The sequence below is a fragment of the Melitaea cinxia genome, chromosome 7, assembly GCF_905220565.1.
Source record: "Melitaea cinxia chromosome 7, ilMelCinx1.1, whole genome shotgun sequence".
Lineage (NCBI taxonomy): Eukaryota > Metazoa > Arthropoda > Insecta > Lepidoptera > Nymphalidae > Melitaea > Melitaea cinxia.
Window position 1 is genome coordinate 9,316,896 of NC_059400.1, and position 20,349 is coordinate 9,337,244.

General features: G+C 30.7%; 2 protein-coding genes across 2 annotated transcripts; one reads left to right on the plus strand and one right to left on the minus strand.

The window, feature by feature from the left end:
• Positions 1–124: 124 nt before the first annotated feature.
• On the plus strand, positions 125–18,400 carry LOC123655326 (39S ribosomal protein L32, mitochondrial). Its single transcript, XM_045591139.1, has 8 exons — positions 125–173; positions 5,496–5,536; positions 13,586–13,616; positions 13,886–13,976; positions 14,045–14,284; positions 14,604–14,734; positions 17,221–17,407; positions 18,133–18,400. The coding sequence occupies exons 4-7, from the start codon at positions 13,892–13,894 to the stop codon at positions 17,356–17,358; spliced, it is 594 nt and encodes a 197-aa protein (XP_045447095.1). The 5' UTR covers positions 125–173; positions 5,496–5,536; positions 13,586–13,616; positions 13,886–13,891; the 3' UTR covers positions 17,359–17,407; positions 18,133–18,400.
• LOC123655325 (protein spindle-F) lies at positions 18,247–19,673 on the minus strand. Its single transcript, XM_045591138.1, has 2 exons — positions 18,853–19,673; positions 18,247–18,758 (listed from the first exon to the last, which is right to left on the minus strand). The coding sequence occupies exons 1-2, from the start codon at positions 19,592–19,594 to the stop codon at positions 18,409–18,411; spliced, it is 1,092 nt and encodes a 363-aa protein (XP_045447094.1). The 5' UTR covers positions 19,595–19,673; the 3' UTR covers positions 18,247–18,408.
• Positions 19,674–20,349: the final 676 nt, after the last annotated feature.

Consider the following 20,349-nt stretch of genomic DNA (forward strand, 5'->3'; position numbering starts at 1 on the left):
CATACATATTTTTTTCTGCGAAATTGTTAACGATAAAAGATTTTTTAAAATAATCTTCTGCTTATGGTACGATAATAATATTTCGACACGGGCAACATTGTTTCACTTCAGTCAGGGAAAGTATTACTATACTCTGTGGTCAGGGACCAGCACTCTTGTATAATTTTATTTAGGTTAGAGAAAGCGCGGGAACTTTGAAGTGAAAAGGCGGTCTTTTTTTTTTTTTCAAAAATATTTTATTAATTTTATAATTCATTCACTGGAGTTTTTTATAAATAAATACTTATAAATTAATCAAGAGATGGGGAGAAGTAAGAAAAGGAAAAAGAAGGAGGAAGGTAACGCTGAGGACGACTCGTTGAGCTCCGACTCCGAGTCCATAAAATCTGTTGAGCTAACAGACGCCGAAAGGTATGCCCCGTTTCGGGTAGCCGATTACGTGCGGCACTACCCTGAGAACGGGGGTAATTTTGACTATATTGTATTCCTGGAGAGTACAGAGGCTGACAAGCCAATCGGAACAAGAGACATGATGACACTCGCTAATAGCATAAAAAAATATAATAAAGGCGTGAAACAACTAAAACGCATTAATAAAAGTAAAGTTGGAGTTATCTTTGATAGACCTGCTTTTGCTAACGCGGTCTTAGGCAACAAAAAATATCTTGATGGGTACAAACTTAAAGCTTCCCTTCCGGCTGCCGCTACAGAGGTCACTGGGGTAATTTCTCATGTGCCTATAGAATTATCCAATAAAGAAATATATTCAGCTCTAACTAGCACGAAAAATATTATATCTATACGAAGATTTATGCGACGTGTAAGAGAAAATGGAGAAATAAAATTAATCCCCACAAAAACAATTTCTATAACCTTTTCCTGTCCCAATTTACCAGATAGTGTGGACCTCAACAGCTGGCGGTTCGAAGTACGGCAGTACATCCCGCCAGTATAGCAGTGTCTAAAGTGTTTAAGGTATGGTCATATTGCAAAATTCTGTAAAAATTCACAAAGATGCAGCATTTGTGGCGAAGGTCACAATTTTAAAGATTGTCAGACTCCTTATACTGCAGCCAGTTGCTGTCACTGCTCTGGCAATCACATTGCCATATCCCCTGCATGCCCTGTTAAAAAAGAAAAAATCCAGCTTAACAGAGATAAATTTCAGAAAAAAAGCTTTGTTGATGTTTTAAACAGCTCTCACTTTCCATCATTAAACAAAACTGATCAGTTCTTATCTCTTTTAAATTCCGAAATAATACTCAAATCTATTACAGAAGCTTTAGTAAAACTTATAACACTAAACAAAAATAATGAAATACCTATCTCTTCCCAAAATATTAAAAATGTCCTGCAAGATACATTAAAAAAGGTTACTAATAAATAATTTGTACTTTATGGATACTTTAAATATTGTGCAATGGAATGCTCAGAGTATTCTACACAATCAACATATTTTTAATTATTTCCTTTTGGACAAAAATATTCACATTGCGTTAATTTGTGAGACTTGGTTAAAGCCTTGTCAAAAATTTAAGATACGTCATTACAATGTAATTCGTCTTGATTCAGGAAACACCCACAATGGCGTAGCCATATTAATACATAGCTCTATTTCTTATTCTAAAATTGATACTTTTTATGATGACTCCATTCAAAATGTTGTTGTTCGTATAAAATACTCTAGCAACAAAGAACTTACTATCATAAGCTTTTACAGTCCAACTAATTGCAATCCTGCTTTTTCTAAATCTAAACTAGACAGGTTAATTAAAAGTTTACCAGAACCAATCTTCCTAGCAGGAGATTTTAATGGCCTAAACTCAGCCTGGGGCTGTTCTACTTCTAATTGTCGAGGCAAAGACATTTTAGAGTCTATCAATAACAATAATTTGGTTATACTTAATGACGGAAGTATGACCACTGTTGGTTCGCACATATTGAGACAGAATGCTCTTGACTTAACCATAGTATCACCTTCATTGGCTCTAGAGTGTGACTGGTCAGTACATGACGATCCCTTAGGCAGCTACCACTTTCCTGTAATCACAAAAATTTTACTTAATAACAATCATTACAATGCCACTCCTATTCCCAATAGTAGCTCACTACCCTGCTTCCCTAACCTGAACAACGTTGATTGGAACATTTATAATTTAAATGTCCAACTATTGCTCACTGAATTTTCTCTTGATACACAAGACCCCCTTCATAACTACACAAAATTTACAGATATTTTACACTCAGCACTGTGGAAATCATCTTCTATTTCTAAGCACTCTTTGGTTAATACAGCTTTATCTTCATGCTCTCCTTCTAACTTAAATAAAAAAAAAAAACTTCTTCCTTGGTGGAATTTCAATTGCACCAAAGCCGTATTAAATAGCAAAAACGCTTATTTGACTTTTAAATCTGATCCCACTGAGGCTAATTACATTAATTTTAAAAGACTACAAGCCACCAAAAAATATATTATCAGAAATGAGAGAAGAAACAGTTGGATAAAACTTTGTGAACAATTTAACAGATCGACTCCTATATCAGTCATTTGGACGTATATGCGAAAATTTAACAAAAGCTATTTTCCACCTTCCCATAACAACTCTGACTATTCTTGGATCTTTGATTTTCTCAAAAAATATACTCCAGATACTGTAGAGCCAGCCTTTAATCTTAATTCTTTCTGCCATATTCTTCCTAATCAAAATTTTATTATAAAATCTTTTACCATTGTCGAATTAAATTCTGCTATTTCATCCAGAAAAGACTCTACACCTGGCCTTGACTACATTTCATATAAAATGCTTAAACACCTGTCTTCTCAATCTAAACTAATTTTATTAAATATCCTGAATCTTCTTTGGGAGCATAATCTTATTCCTATGGATTGGAAGGTTGATTGTTTAGTACCTATCTTAAAACCCAACAAGGACAAGTTTAACTTTGATTCATATAGACCTATAGCATTGACTTCTTGCATGGGAAAAATATTTGAACAACTTTTAAAACAAAGATTGGAACATTTCATAGAGTCTAATCATATTTTACCTTCTAATCAGTTTGGTTTTAGAAGAGGCAGGTCTTCAAGGGAGAGCATTGCTCACTTACATCTTGATATTTATAATGCTATACAATCAAAGCAAGCTCTCGCTGGAGTTTTCTTCGATGTAGTTGGAGCCTTTAATAATGTTAACCATCATATTCTATCCACGGAATTAGCTGCGATTGGTTTACCTGTAAAAGTTATACAATGGATTTTTAATTTTTTGCACAGTAGGAAGGTATTTGTTAAGTATAATAATAGACTTATTGGTCCAAGGCTTTCTCATAAAGGTACATGTCAAGGTAGCATTTTGAGTCCATTGATTTTCACACTTTATATACATAGATTAAACTTAATTCTAGGCTCTCATATATACAATTTACAGTTTGCTGATGATTTGGTAGTCTATTGTTCTAGCAATAATATAACTACCCTAAATCTTAAGTTAAACGAAGCTTTAGTTAAATTAAATTCTTATTTTAATTATCTTGCATTGGACATTAGCTTTGAAAAGTCTAAAGTCATAGTTTTTAATAAAGTAGGGTCTGAAAGAATTAAAATAAACTATAATAATATATCTCTTCTTATCACAAATGAAGTTAAATTTTTAGGTGTTATATTCATGAATAACTTATCATGGAACAAATATGTAGACCACATAGTTGATAGAGCTCTTAAGGCTCTTAATATTTTAAAGTCTCTTGCAAAAACATATTGGGGTTCTGATCCAAAAATCCTTCTTACCCTATATAAATCTCTTGTACGCAGTCATTTTGAATATGGATTTCTATGTTTTTCTGCTAATGACAAGTTGGTTAACAAATTAAATATTATTCAAAATCACAGCCTGAGACTTATCACTGGCGCCATGAAAACAACCCCAATTAATTCGTTACAGGTCGAGTGCAACATTTCCCCTTTACACCTTAGATTTAAATATTTGAAATACTGTTTTTTGCTAAAACTGTTTTCCATTAGTAATCATCCTCTAATTAAAAAGCTTAATTACTTACATAGTAAATATCCTGTAAATGCTCCATTAACTTCTAATAACCCATTTATTCTCTTCGAATATTCATTCATGTTAAATCTAAATAACCAACACAAAATACACAGTTCTAGCAATTGGATGTGTTACGAAAAGGAGTTTGACTGTCTTATTAATCAAATCGATATTATTATTGACCATAAGCTAAAAGAGCGCCAGGAAGTTTACAACCTCATAGCACAATACTCTGATAAGTTCAAACAAGTTTACACAGATGGATCAAAAAATGATATAAATGTTTCCATGGCCTATTATGTACCTCATCTGAAGTTTGGCCAAGGCGTCAGATTGAAAAAGGAGATATCAATATTTACAGCTGAAGCTCTAGCAATTACTGCTGCCCTAGAATTCATTAAAAAACAAACTAATCAATATTGGCTGATCATTACCGACAGTATGAGCGTTCTAAAGGCTTTAGATAATTATCAATTCAGTGCTAATACAAACTTCATCATTTTAGAAATAAGACATCTCCTTTATCAACTGTCCAGAAGAAACTACAACATCAAATTATTGTGGATACCTTCACATATAGGAGTAAGGGGAAATGAACATGTGGACTTTCTGGCACGTTCAATTGTTGACAGTGACAGCGGCAGCCCTGTTGATGAGAATGTTGCCGTACCATACACTGATCTATTAGTTGCTATTAAATCAAAAATCCTATCTGATTGGCGTGATCTTTGGCGACAAACCTTGTTAAGAAAAGGATCTTGGTATGCTCAGATAAATCAAGATATTGGAAAAAGTCCTTGGTTTACTAAATCGCATCAACATAGAAGCAGAAAATATTATACAATACTATGCCGCTTGAGATTTGGACATTGCAGATTTAATGCACATTTGAATCGTATGCGTATCATCTCATCGCCCGTTTGCCCACATTGCACCAACAACTCTACACAGTCTTTAGATCACATATTTTTTGAATGCTCCGCTTTTAATCTGGAACGCCTCTTATTTATAGCCAACTTGTTATCAACTTCTGGACCAAAAAATGTCCCGCGCAATACACAAGATTTATTGACTAATTTGGATAACTATACTAGTATATTTGAATTTATTTGCAATACTATCAATGATATTTGAAACAGGATCAGGACCTTCATTCATCGGATGTGAAACTTTATTTTGATATTTCAGGCTTCGGCCTATTACAGACTTGGTTTCGACCTCGCCTATCACTTATAGACAAAGAAGAGTAGACGAAAATATGAAATTTCAGACTTGGTTTCGGCCTTACTCTACCAGTCATCGAATCAGAAGAACAATAAAGTTACTTCAGACTTGGCTCCGGCCTTTTGATATATCAGAACGAAACTTACAAATTCAGACTAGGCTGTATGGATTATAGTCCTTTGCCTTTCCCTATTGGGGATAAATTTTAAAACAACATTTATTTAGGTTATACTACTTATACAAAATTGCTTAATACTGAACAACTTAAGAATTCCAGTAGGGCGACACTTTTTTTGCTATACTTTGTATACCAAACTTGAATTTTTATATAAATTGGCAAAATTGTACGTCAAAATGAAAAAATTTAAACGTCGGAAACGTCGTAATTGTCAAATTCTGACTCGAACAATTATTTCCTAACCGCCATATTATATTGCAACCACCTAGTAAACACGCCCGGAATTTTGGATTTTTAGTTTTTTCTGCATATATATTTTCTGAGCCCTAATACTTTATTATGAGAATATTATTCGTCGCTTCTAGGGATTTACTATGGGTTTGTATTTGAACCTGAATCATTGGTCTTTTTGGTCGAACGAAGTAATTTTGCTTTTGAAAATAAGTTCTTAATATCTATACCAACAGAAAATAATAGTATTTTATAGTTATACCTATATTTTTATTACTTATACTATATTTTTCTGTTTTCATTCCTTTAGAAAATACAGTGAAACGTAATGTGAGATATCAAAAATGTACTATTTGGTCTAAAGAGGACCCCTGGACTGGAGCCAATGTATTTTTGAAGAAGTTTCCACTTGATCCAGATCGGTTAGTGCAAATATTACTATGCTCTGTGGTGTTAACAATAGAACATTCAACACAATACAATATTTAAATAAATTCTACTTAAAATCTTTATTACAGTAAATAGCTAACTGTAGTAATAAAGTAACATTAAAGTATTTTACATACTTATGTATACTAGAAAACTAGTTGTAGACTATGTAAAATTTAAACTTTTAATTTAAATTGACGATTAAAATTCTACTCTCAGGTGTCATTCTTGGGTCAAAGCAGTTGGGAATGAAGACTGCTTACATACCCGTTAAAAAATTGCATGAAATTAAATATTTGTGTGGATATCACTTTGAAAAGAAGTATTTTAATACAGAGGGCAATAGATTAATTAAAAATGCTATTCCAACATTAAATTTGCCACAACCATTGGATGTCTTCTAGTCTTTGGGTAGATTTTCCTTTATATGGTGAAGAAAAAGAAAAATCTCAAGTCTTGAAAGGTGCAAATTTTTTTTATATGTTTATGATAATTATAAATTACATTACAATTATTTTTTCTCGATGTTCTTCTTTAGCTATTTGTCTAGCCTTATTTCTGGTTCATAATATGCTAATTGATGTTTATGATAAATTCTTTTTTATTTTCTAGTTTTCAAGATATAACAAATTCAGAGAATGTGCAATGGAATGAAAATATTTTATCTAAAAGTGAGTAAACTACTTTATTATATTATATTTATTTATGTTATGTTGTTAGAAGTAACAAGTGTTTTTAAGAGGTACAGCATCTTGTTAGTTCATGTTTGGTTATGTAATATATTTTTAATGATGGATAAAATTAAGATTTTTATTGTTAATTAAATGAACTTACTTATAATTTTAATAACTTGCTGTTGCAAGTCTTATACATTTTTAATAAGTGACAAAAAGTTTTCTTGAAAACAATGTCTTGTTGTTTCAAAAACTCTGTCTTACTAAGTATGTACTGGAAATTTAAAAAAAAATAAAGATAAGATTTATATAAAAGCCATACAAATGTTCACAATTGTACTGTATAGAAAAAGATAATTTTTAAATATATTTTGTACTGATAATGGCAGTACAATCTCAGTTGTAATAAATATCATATAATAGATTATTGTTAGTCAATGTTCTAACAAATCATCTGACATATATTTAATTTATTATTTATACATTTACCTAGATAATATTGGCCCTTAGATATCAGATATCTAAGGCTGATTGATATACATATCGCTGATAAAATGAGAGATATATGTAAAACACTTTCTGAGAATCTTTAATATCTTTTAACACATATATGCAACGATTCACAACATATGATACAAATGATCCAATGTAGTATAAGATTTTTAGTTTTATTTTTCTATAAAATGATTATCAATAACACCTTCGGAAAATAATCATTTTCATCTTCTATATAACAAGATAAGTAATCATTAACTTTAATTTTAAAATAAAAATAATTTCATATCAAATCTATACTATTAGTATAAAGCTGAAGAGTTTGTTTTCTTGAACGCGCTAATCTCTGGACTTACTGGACCAATTTGAATTTTTTTTCAGTATTTGATAGCCCATTTATCAAGGAAGGCTAGGGCTATAGGCTATATATTATCACGCAAAGACCAATAAGAGTGGACCACCAATGAAGAATGTTTCAAAATCGGATTTTTTTCTTCTGAGACCTTCCCCAGCTAGCCCATAGTAACTATTCCACATGGACAAAGTTGCGGGTAGAAGCTAGTAGAAAATAAAATTCAGATAATTTAAGTGTGAGTAAATAATGGAAAATGTAAAAAAAAAAAAAAATTAACAAGTAATAGATACTAGATATATTTAGATATTGTACTACTATTTTTCAGATGCTGAATACAGCTTTCTCCCTTTGCCCTCTACTTCGCAGCCACCACAAGGACTTACTTTTGAAAAAACACTAGGTAAGAATAACAAATGAAAATTTCACATTTTTGATTACATAAAACATTAACAAGTAACATGTCTACTATAACCATATAGTTAATTAGCATTTAATTTTATGACACAAGTTCACTTTATTATATAAAATATTTCTCTAACTGTATATGTTACTACATAGATAATTATAAGCAACTAAAACATTTTTATGTATTAATTTTTTTTTTAAATGTTTATTTGTCTCAAAATTGAATTTTATACATTTAGATGAGTAGCCTATTATTCCAGTTGTGCTGGTTCTATTTTCTGCTCCGGGGGTTGTAGGTTCGATTCCTGCCTGAGTCTGGGTGTATTACTATACATAATTATGTTATAATCTATATATATATATATATATATACATACATATATATATACATATATTTATACATATATATGCATGTTGGTTGTTGTCTATAAAACAAGTGTTAGTGTGCTTACCTTAGGAAAAGACAACCGTGTGTATGTGTTAAAGATATTTATTTATTATTGTTCACTTTTATCAATGTAATTACAGTTTCTCAGAATGAATCAGTAGAAAATGTTAAAGTTCCTGTTCGCAACTATGAAAGAATTGTGGGAAAACCTAATAGAAATAGAGGTATAATTTTCAACAATCTTTTAATGTAGCAAAGAACGTAATTCAGTATAGTTCTTTGTAGCCTACTCCTTTTTAAATTATTTTTATTGAAATTATTTTCAAATCATAATTTACAACTTCAACGACAAGGGATTAAGTTGTGGTAGTTATTAATGTAGTTATGTGGTAGACTATGTAAATAGTAGTAGTTAGTATCTATCCATAATATATATATATATATACACACACTGCAGGCCAATATATAATGCCAATATATGTGTATATGCCCTGAATATTGTTATAAAGAAAAAAAAAAACATTTATTCTGTTGCACATAACATTTATTACTATTACAGTGTGTTAGTTTAATACATTAATATAATCCTATGAAAATAAAGCTAATCCGAAGTGGTCTCCATTGGCTGCAATACACTTAAAAGTTGAGGCCAGTTATTAATAGAAGCACACACTCTTTCTATGGGAAAATTATTTATTTCATTATACCTATCAATAGCCCGGTACACATTTGACTAATATCAAACATATGAGAGTCAAATCAATTTTTAATTATACTGCTTCAATAATTTACATTTTATAAATCAAAAGTTTGCTTAGTTTTGTTAAATATGCATTAACATTAATGTTTAACAGTTTCATTTATCTATATTTTATACATTTATATATACAGGGTGTCCCAAAAAGTAGTGATAAGCGGAATTCCAGAGATAGGGCACCCCTCGGGGTATCCGAATCACCCCTATGTATGTTCAGCGATTTTGCATAGTTTTCGAGTTATGAATTTTTTTATATGTTTTTGAGAATTTTCCACCTGAACAACTTTAAAAATTTCTAAAAAAAAAAATTGAAGACTTTTTAGAATTTTTGTTTTTGTATCTAAATAGTCATGAGCTGTAGCTTCCCGCTTAAAAGATTCAGCTTCTTAACTTTGACGAAAATTGTGAAAATCTAAGTGTAAAGTGAAAATTTTACGTTTTGAGAACCATGACTTCAATTTTCAACTTAGAATTAAAAATCTAAACAGGCGATTTTATGGTTTCTAATTAGGCTTAAAAACTTCTCCAGAGTCTTAGCTTTCATAATCATAAATAAAAAGTTGTACTTAATGGGGCTACTTTTGCTAAAATTTGCCTTCAAAGACATCAAAGTGGAAAATTCTTAAAATTACCAATTTGAATAAAAAAAATTTTTTTGCTCAATTTATTATTCCTTTAAGGTTAAATAGTTTTGTCGGCGCTCTAGCTGGGTCATACGTATAGGATTCGTGCGGAGGAAAATGATAAATCCGTAGACTGAGTAATGTGGTTCCAAAACGATGGTGCTCCATGCCATGCTATGCGATACGAATGCTATTCTGTTGTTTTTAATTGTTTCTTCTGCCTGCCTCAATTTTCGTCTTAACTCCGCTACGTTGCTAATGTTTTTGGCGTAAACTATTTCTTTATAATATCCCCAGACAAAGAAATCGATTGGATTCAAGTCTGGGGACCGCGGCGGCCATGCAATGGGCCCTCCACGGCCGATCCATCTGTCTCTAAATCTTTCTGTTAAATGTTGTCTGACTATTCTTGCAAAGTGGCATTTTTGATATGATATTCAAAAATGTTTAGAATTCCTAATGTGGGTAACACAAAAATAAAAAATCTTAGATATACTTGTGTTATTATTTAAACCAAAATTAAATACATATTAAACTGTAACAATCACTAATAAAATATATCAATATTAGCATTGTTTAATATTGAAATAAAAATAATAAATGTATCTTAATATAATAAAAGCAATAAATTATTTTATAATATTATATTTAAGTAAAAATTTATGAAATTAAAGGAATAAATCACATTATACATAATATTGTATACTTTCAACGTATTTATGTACGTAATACGTACATACACATAAAAAAATGTATATATAATAATAGGATTTTTTTTAAATTTCAGATTCTACATTAACTGAACGTGAGAAGGTCCTGCTGAGTCATTTGACTCAAACTAAATTAAGCTTAAAGCGTTTGGCAGTCGAAATGCGAACTGTGAGGAAGACACTAATAAATTGTTTGTAGCTTATAACGATATTAGCGGGGTCCGCACTGACATGCCTAATAGAAATAATAATGATGACATTCAAGTTGTTGATGAGATAGTTTATCCTGTTTTGTGTCTGCCCAATGAAATCGATTTCTTTTTATATGAAAATGATTTATGTAACTTTTTGGGAGCAGCCAGTAGTATATGTTAGTGGTTATTTAGCTGCAAAATTATTAGATAGAACGAAATGTCAGTAATGTAAAGATTCGTTAAAAGTTGATAAACCAGTAGACGACTTACACAATTATATTAGTTTTAAAGAATGGTGGAAAGATTCGAGCTCATTGTGCTTTCCTTCTAAACCTTTATGTCATTTTGTAAACAAGAGCCAAATTCATTTCAAAGCTATTATATCTCAGGACTTACAAATTAAAAATATAAAGCAGTAGACTAGTTTGCAGTTAAGTAATGAGCATTTTATAGGAAAAAAACAAATCAATTAATTCATAATCTTTGTTTATTATTCATTAGAAAATCATGTAAAGACAAAAATATACAATTAGAATAATGTGATCAAGACAAAGCTTAGATAACAACTTTTAAGATTCTTGTTGAATATTTATATTTATATTTTCAGTACTATAAAACAATGTTTGTAGAAAACATCCATATTGGCAGTTCTTCTTGACATCTAATGTCTTTGCAATGTTTTTTGTTTTCCAAGTTTTTAAATGTGTATATTTTAGCTTAGAAACAAAAAAAAAAATTCCGCTGTGGCTTCGCCCACATAGATTACGCGATTTTCGCTATTTCGTTTTCTCCCATAATCCGCTGTTCGTTTATCCACATACCATTAAATGGCGTACATGGAATTGTAGCATCCCGTGAAAGAATTTTTAAAATCGGTAGTACTTTATGGAATTATCTACTACAAACATTTAATAATACAAAAATAAGAATTTAGAAGATTACTCTAAATATGTTCTTATTATGTTTGTAAATCATTATGTTTTTTATCTGTATGCCTAGGATCATTATATAACGCTTTTCAGAATTGTTTTTACTTAGATAATATCTGTAAATATGTTATGTTTGTTTGTTATTTACTGTATGTCGGATCGTTACATATGTAACGTTTAAAAATTTTAGATTTTTGTGAATATGTTATGGGTCAAATTCATCGTCTTGGTTGTTATTGATTGATAATTACTGTTTTGCGAGATCATTTCATTTGTATCACTTTTTAAGAGTTGATTTTTTTGTGACTATGCTACGTTAAGTGTTAAATCATGTTGTTTGTTAATTTTTGATAATTACTACTTGTTACTATTTAAGTTGTTTTGTTAATATTTTTTTTTTATGCTTTAAAATCATCTTTTTTGTTATTGGCTGACAATTACTATTAGAAACTATTTAATTTGTTTTGTAAATGTTTGTTATGCTTTTAAATCATCTTTTTTGTTATTGTTACTCACTGTTCCATGGGTTGCAGGTTCGATTCCGGCCTGAGATTGAATGTACTACGTGTATATATATATATATATATATATATATATATATATATGTATATATATATATATATTATTTCTGTTTATTTATTTCAAAAAATGTACAGTCAGTTGTTACCTGTAACAAAAGCATTAAGTTGCCTAACATAGGAATATATGACAGTGTGTGTATGTTATAAGATATTTATTTATTTTAATTTGTTTTATAAAGAAGTTTATGTTATGTTTGTAAATCATCTACGTTATAAGATTTATATTATATTTATTCATATTTATTGATTTTAATTTGTTTTATAAATAAGTTTATGTTGTGCTTGTAAATCATCTATGTTATAAGATATTATATTATATTTATTTATTTTAATTTGTTTTGTAAATAAGTTTGTTATGCTTGTAAATCATCTATGTTATAAGATTAATATTATGTTTATTTATTTTAATTTGTTTTATAAATAAGTTTATGTTTGTAAATCATCTATGTTATAATTAAATATTAATTAATATCTTAATAATTAAGAATTTGTTTTGTTAACATATTTTTTATGTTTTAAATCATTTATTGTTATTGTTTGATAACTAATAGTTGTTATTATTTAATTTGTTTTGTAAAAGTGTTTGTTATTGTTTGATAATTACTATTTAATTTGTTTTGTAATGGTGGACTAAGCTCCGATCCTTCTCCTACTTGAAGAAAGAGGCCTAGAGTGTGCTGAGAGCTGTGGGATGTATCGCAGTATGTTTACGAAATATAAAATTTGTTTGTTAGCTGTTGTGATCGACATGCCTTCAATAATGTAACTTTTTTGTATAACAACTTTAAATTTGAAAAAACTACTGAGAGTTTTGTCCGGCTTTTTTTCCTCTCGGCCTACACTAGGGACATTAGGTTAAATAATTTGTTGTAATATTTATTTTATAAAGCCGATGACATAACAGATAGGTGATGTCTACCGAGACACTAGTGATTAGGGCAAAATAATATGTTTGTAATGTTTAATTGTAACAATTACCTTCATTTTTGTTTAAAATGTAGATTTTTATTCGCTGGTTAAGTGTAGTAGTACCAAGTTTAGCAGTAGTGTAGTTGAAGTTTACCAAGAAGTTTTAAATATACATTATATATTTACAAAAAGCTTTTTATTTTAAATAAAATTTATAAAATTAAGAACCCTGTGCTCAAAAAGTGTCGATAATTTTATCGACTAATTTATCGACCTTTTTCCACACTATTATCGATTTCCGGTAGGATAACAGTAACAACACTATGCTTCATTATTACCAATTTAACGAAAAAAATAGAGCTCAACCACAAAGTTGGTACTTAAAGTATAGCAAAACCTTGAACCCGGAGCTCGACCGTGTCTATGGAGTGACACCTCTTTACTTATATACTCTTTGAAGAATTCTACTTGAAATTTAAAGCCTAAAGGTTCGTTTGATTCATTAAAAGCAAATATTACATTTCTAAGATATAAAAGTGATAATCGCAATTTCTTACTGTGTGTAGAACTCAAGTCAATAAATTTTCCTTCAGTTAGTTTTTACTACAAGATCATACTATTATTTGATTTTATCACATCAAAAAACACAACAATTTTTTAATTTTATTAATTATATCATTTTTTTGGACCTATTTTTCCATTTGATAAATCATTGCAAAATATTACATTTAATAATTGCATTCATTTTTATTTTCAGGTGAAAATGATTCCTCGTCTATCTTATTTAGTAAATGTATTGAAAAATTTAGAAAGAAACATTTTTCAATCATTTGGTTACCCTCCAAGAGGTAAAACAAAAAAGACAATGGACAGATAATAATATTACCTCAGCTGATTAATTATTTCTTTTTTTTAGAACTAGCTTTGGCTTATACTCATCAAAAACAGTTACCTCAACAGCAAACAAAATTTAACTTGAAAGATTTAATTGGAGATGGTATTTTATTAGCTGTACCTAAGTTCAGACGTACGATAGAAAGAAGATGGAAAAGAAAATATGGCAGCCCTGAGTATGGATTGAAAATACTTCTCCCAAAAACAAATATTGCTGTGTGTAATGAATGTGGGCACCATTATGAGCGTGGACGCCTTTGTGGTGAATATTTTAATATTCAATTGTAATAGACAAATAAATAATATGAAATATAAAAATAGTAGCAATAATTAATTAAGATAATATTAGTAAATGAGCATTATGTAACAGTTGTTTTCGACTCTAATTTTATATTAAATTTGTAATTATATTATTAAGCAAATATTACTACACTGATATGAGAATATCATACACTGTATCAATAATTGTTTTATGTTTTTACATTTAATTAAAATATTTGTTGCTTCAAGTTGCTGAAAGCTAAAGGCTTTAGTACAACTAATGACTTATCAAACATTGTTGCAATGTTTTATTTTTACAGGCAATTGCTACAAAAGAACAGAAATTGAAACAAAAGAAATTCAAGCAAAAATTGAAGAGAAACTTGGAAATAATAAACCAATTCAAAATGATGTCATTGTATTGTATGATGGAGAAAATCTTCCAGATCAGGTAACTTGACTAAAATGAACATAATGCCCATTTATTAATTAAAGTGGTAATCATACATATATATATATAATCACGCCTCTTTCCCGTAGGGGTAGGCAGAGACCACTTCTTTCCACTTGCTACGATCCTTACATACTTGTTTCGCTTCATCCACTTTCATTATTCCCTTCATACATGCTCGTCGGTTTAGGGTACTCTTGACCTGGCTTTTTTTCAAGACGTCCCCGATTTGGTCTTGAAATGTCCGCCTAGGTCTACCCCTTCCAACACTTCCACTCACACTCGCCTTATACACTTTTTTCGTCAGTCGTTCTTCATTCATTCTCTCGACATGACCAAACCATCTCAGCATACCTTTCTCAATTTTTGTCACTACATCTTCTTTCAGACCACACCGTTTCTTTATCTCACTATTTCTCATCCTGTCACTCAGTTTAACTCCTATCATGCTTCTTAACGCTCTCATCTCAACTGCATTTATTCTGCTTTCATGTCTCTTCTGCCATACCCAACTTTCAGTTCCGTACATGAGTGTCGGAAGCAACACCCCCTCATGCACAGCCAAACGAGCCTTTTTAGACACCTTCCGACTGCTCATAAAGGAGTTCAAAGCTCCGTTCACCATGTTTCCTGCATTCACTCTTCTTTCAATATCACTCTCACACTTTCCATCTCTTGTAAACTTCGAACCCAGATACACAAACTCATTCACCTGTTCAATTTGTTCATCTCCAATCACGATATTACAGTCTGTCACTACCTCATCTCTTTCAAACACCATCACTTTCGTCTTCTTTACATTCATCTTCATTCCCTTTCTAACAAAAGCTCCACTCATAGCAGTTACCATCTCCTGCAACTCCTCGGCCGAGGACGCAAGTAATACTTGGTCATCAGCATAGAGAAGACATTTGACGAGTAACTCACCCATTCTCAACCCACTTTCATTCTCTTTTAACTCTGTCAAGCAATTGTCCATGAACAAGTTAAACAGCCACGGTGACGCTACACATCCCTGTCTAACACCTTTTTCGATATTAAACCATTCAGTGTATGCCCCGTTTATCCTCACACAAGCACTAGAATCCCTATAAAGAGATTGTAGTGCTCGCATGAGTGCGCCGCTCACACCGTACACGGACAATGCTGACCACAATTCATTCCTCACCACTCTATCATAGGCCTTTTCCAGATCCACGAACGCGCAATAGACCTTTTTGTTTTTTGCTAAAAACTTTTCGTCTATGCACCGCAAGGAAAAGACCTGATCCGTACATCCCATTCCCTTTCTAAATCCCGCTTGTGCATCCCATACTTTTTCATCTGTTTCATTCACAACCCTTTCAATCAACACTTTCGCATACAATTTACCGACGACGCTGAGAAGGCTTATACCGCGGTAATTTATGCAGTCCTGCCGTGACCCTTTTCCCTTATACAACGGCACGATTACGGCTTTGCACCAGTCTTCCGGTACTTGCCCATTTCGCCAGCAATATCATATCATAATCAAATCATAATCGATCTTTCTGAATGTAAAAAAAAAATCAAAACAAACTTCTTTAAAAAAAAAAAGCGAAAATGGATCTTTTTACTCTAATGAATATTGATAAATACAGATTTGTATATGCAGCACATCATTAGTTCACCCCTTTGCTTGATAGGAGAAGTGAACTTTGCCCAGTAGTGGAATTTTTATATGCAGCTTAATTCAGCGTATAAGGAGAGGCCAACTCTCAACACCGAGCACTTGCTGAAATTTATATCACAAGTAGGGCTTGGCTATATAAATGAAAGTACCCAAAGAAGAATTTTTTTTTTTTTTTGGTTTAAAATGTAGTTGAATAATTGTGTTTGCTCACAAACGGAAAAAACCGACTTCAATTACATTTTCGACTAGCCCATTGGGCATTTGTAGTGACCCTGCTTTCTGCGACGAGGGTTGTGGGTTCGATTCCCACCCCGAGTCTGGGTGTAATATAAATATTTATTTATATATGTATTATTTATAAGTATATTTATCGAATATATATATATATATATTTACACATACATACATACATACATATAATCACTCCTCTTTCCCATAGGGGTAGGCAGAGACCACTTTCCACTTGCTGCGATCCTTACATACTTCTTTCGCTTCATCCACTTTCATTATTCATCATACATGCTCTTCGGTTTAGGGTACTTTTGAATTGACCTTTTTTCAAGACGTCCCTAATTTGATCTCGCCGCAACGTCCGCCTAGGTCTATCCCTTCCAACCCTTTCATTCAAACTCGCCTTATACACTTTTTTCGTCAATCATTCTTCACTCATTCTCTCGACATGACCAAACCATCTGAGCATACCTTTCTCAATTTTTGTCACTACATCTTCTTTCTTCAGAGCTTCATGTCAAGTATGTATGCATATTTGTAGAAATATATATATATATATAAGGCAATTTCATTTTTAACATTGATTTTAATTTATCAATTTCAGCCAAAAGAATTCTGGCAAGGAAAAAGGATTATTGAAATGAAAAAAGAAAGACCTCAGTGGTTTAGTAAGAATCTTTTGCAGAAATCAACTCAGCAACCTTCGGAGTTGAAAGATGTTAAGCCTACTGACTTAGCATAGTATTTTTTTTATGTATAACATTAGTAATAGAAGTATAATAAATAATGTATCACTACATAGTATAAAACAAAGTCGCTTTCTCTGTCCCTGCATATGTATGTACGCTTAAATCTTTAAAACTACGCAACGGATTTTGATGCGGTTCTTTTTAATAGATAGATTGATTCAAGAGGAAAGTTTATATGTATAATAACATCCATTAAATAGTGGAGAAATACTGTTATTTTTGAGTTTTCTAATGTTATGTCGTAAATAATTATTTATTTTTCGCTTAAATTGCAAACGCAGGCTGAACCCTACGAGATTTATCAAAATAATGTACTAAGTATTGTACACATTAAAAAGGTCTACAGAAAACTTCGCTATGGTGTATGTCTATCTCTTATGGATATCCCACAATAACATTTTTTTGTCATTTACTTTTTACGACAAATAATGGCTAATTTTCAAAACGATTTTAACCAATACAGCATTAATCCTTATCTAATTAAATACCTTAAATACATTGTTGATTTAATATAGATCTATATGTCCCTTTACACTTTACAGCATATGATTTAAATGAATATTTTCGAAGATATTACAGATTTAAAAATTGCGGTACGTAGCGTTTGCGGCGGTTCCGGCCGGCTTTTACTCTAAAGTTAACGCGAGCGGGCCACGGGCAGTAATGAATAAATCAAAATTACTGGATCGATTTTAATCATTTTTTCAGTGAATGATATAGGCTATAATTATATTTTATACCCGTGCGAAGCCGGAGCGGGTCGCTAGTATTAGTATAAATATAAACAATTTTTTTATTTAATTGTATAATTTCTGATCTTTGTGCAATTTCATTGTAGTTTTTTCAAATGTATTTTTTGACTAAAACTTATAAAAACAGAGAATTATTAAATAGTTTAATAAATAAAGATATATACAATATAAAAATCATTAACCAATGCCATGCAAATTTACTTTCATACACTAAAATTGCTTAAATGTTTATCTGTTATGTTAAAAATAAATAGTTTCTACAAATTATAATATTATAAAATCACACATATTTTAAATTACGTTATCAAGTGAGTTAGGTAAACTATCAAAATTGTCGATAGAATCAGGTTCATTTTCACCTACAAAATGGCCCTCAACATGAGATTGAAAATCTGTAAAAACTGTTTCCTTTTGAAACTTTTCTCCACACATGGGACACATCTTGTCATAAGGTTCTGAATTTGTTTCTTGGTGCTCTGTATTTGATTTACTTAACGAAGTATTTTCATCATCAAAATCATTGTTATATGAAACTTCAATTTGATTTTTATACATGTCAAGACTTTTACTGGTTTCTGTTTCTTTATTTTCATATCTTTCCATATTTTTATTTGCGACACATGTTGGGCATTTGTAGCCATCTAAAAATAGATAAAATATTGATTCAGAAATTCAAAATTTTTGGTTTTACATTACATTATACTAAATATAACTTTATATAAAATTAACACTTACCTCTCATTATAGTTTCTATTCTAGAAATAACAGTTTTTAAATCTTTTTCTTGTTGAGCAAGTTCTTTTTTAAGACATTGTAACTTTTCTGTTTGGCTATAGATTTCTTTTAGTGAATCTGTTGCAGGATCTTCCATATAAGTAAATCCTATGGAATCAACATTCAATATATCTTCATCTATGTCCTGAAACTGCGACATTTGTTCGTACTGTTCAACAAGTTGTGACTTTTCTTGAATGAAGCTGTTAATTAGTTTTAGGGATATTTCTTCTAAACTTGAATCTGAATACTTTTCTTGTGAATGAGTACCATATTTGGGTGTACTATGTATGTATGTGTTTGTCCGAACTAAAGGTTGTTTCCCATGTTCTTTTATTGCCTTTTCTGAACCTCTTAATGAAGATAACTTACTCCACAAATTTTTATTTTCACAAGAAACCATAAAAACATGATGTAGTAGTTGCGATTTTTGTTTATTAAGTTCTGCAATTTTTTGTTGAAGTGACAGTTTCTCATCGTCTTGCATAGGGGGATAAGGTGGTTTCTCCCCTGCTTTTGTGATGTCAAGTTTTAATCGCATGTTATCTGTTTCGAGAGTATTTATTCTGCGTTGAAGCAGTAAACATCTGTCTCTCATAGCATGAAGGGCCAATTCATGAACACTAACGTTACTATACTCTGCTTTTAGTGTTGACTGATAAGTAGAATCGTTGTTGAAACTCACTATTGACGAGGAATCCATGGCAATGTATCATTCTTTTCCAATGAAATTAAATATTCTCCAATCATCCCAACTGAAACATTTGACAGCAGACAGCTAATTTGATGTGTATATAGGGATGTAAAATAATCGATTATTTTCGATTATCTTTTACCATCGATTTTGTACAATCTATTATCGACTTAGGAAAACCGAGTTTTAGTTAATCGAATTATTTAAAAAAAAAAGTTATTGAGTTTTTTATAGTACATGGAATTCCTACTTTTGTCAACAAAATGGACAGAAAAAAAGGTACGTAAATCAATGATTTCATTAATCGGTTATTATTTGTTGATGAAATTACTTACTAATGAATCTATTTTAAAAAAAAATTATAATCGGTTATTTTCTAATCGATTTTTATATGAAATGTCACATCTCTATTTGATATTATTCCTCTAGATTTTCATATAAGGCCCCTGGTATGAAAATTATGAGGAGTAAAATCTACTGAACGAATGACCTCGTTACGTTTTTGTGCGCTATCTATCGAGACCCAATAAGGTCTATAAAAATCGATTAGAAAATAACCGATAATATATAAAAAGTATTAATTAGAAGTAAAAAAGAAAGATTCGTTTTTTTTCCTCTGTAGCTGTGAATTTTTAATTAATTTTTTTTTTCTCTCTTTTTTTTAAATGTTTATGCGAGTATACTGTTTATTTAAGTATCTATCTCATTTCTATAATAAGTATTTTATTCTGGAAGCGTTTTCTTTGTGGTGCCAGAATTTCTAT

Bases quoted from the DNA above. Each gene is read 5' to 3' on its own strand.
- LOC123655326 (XM_045591139.1), top strand. From the start codon at position 13,892: ATGATTCCTCGTCTATCTTATTTAGTAAATGTATTGAAAAATTTAGAA. The intron at 13,977-14,044 runs GTAAAACAAAAA...TCTTTTTTTTAG, and splicing joins ATTTGGTTACCCTCCAAGAG to AACTAGCTTTGGCTTATACT. The intron at 14,285-14,603 runs GTGAATATTTTA...TTATTTTTACAG, and splicing joins TGAGCGTGGACGCCTTTGTG to GCAATTGCTACAAAAGAACA.
- LOC123655325 (XM_045591138.1), bottom strand. From the start codon at position 19,594: ATGGATTCCTCGTCAATAGTGAGTTTCAACAACGATTCTACTTATCAG. The intron at 18,759-18,852 runs GTAAGTGTTAAT...ATCTATTTTTAG, and splicing joins AATAGAAACTATAATGAGAG to ATGGCTACAAATGCCCAACA.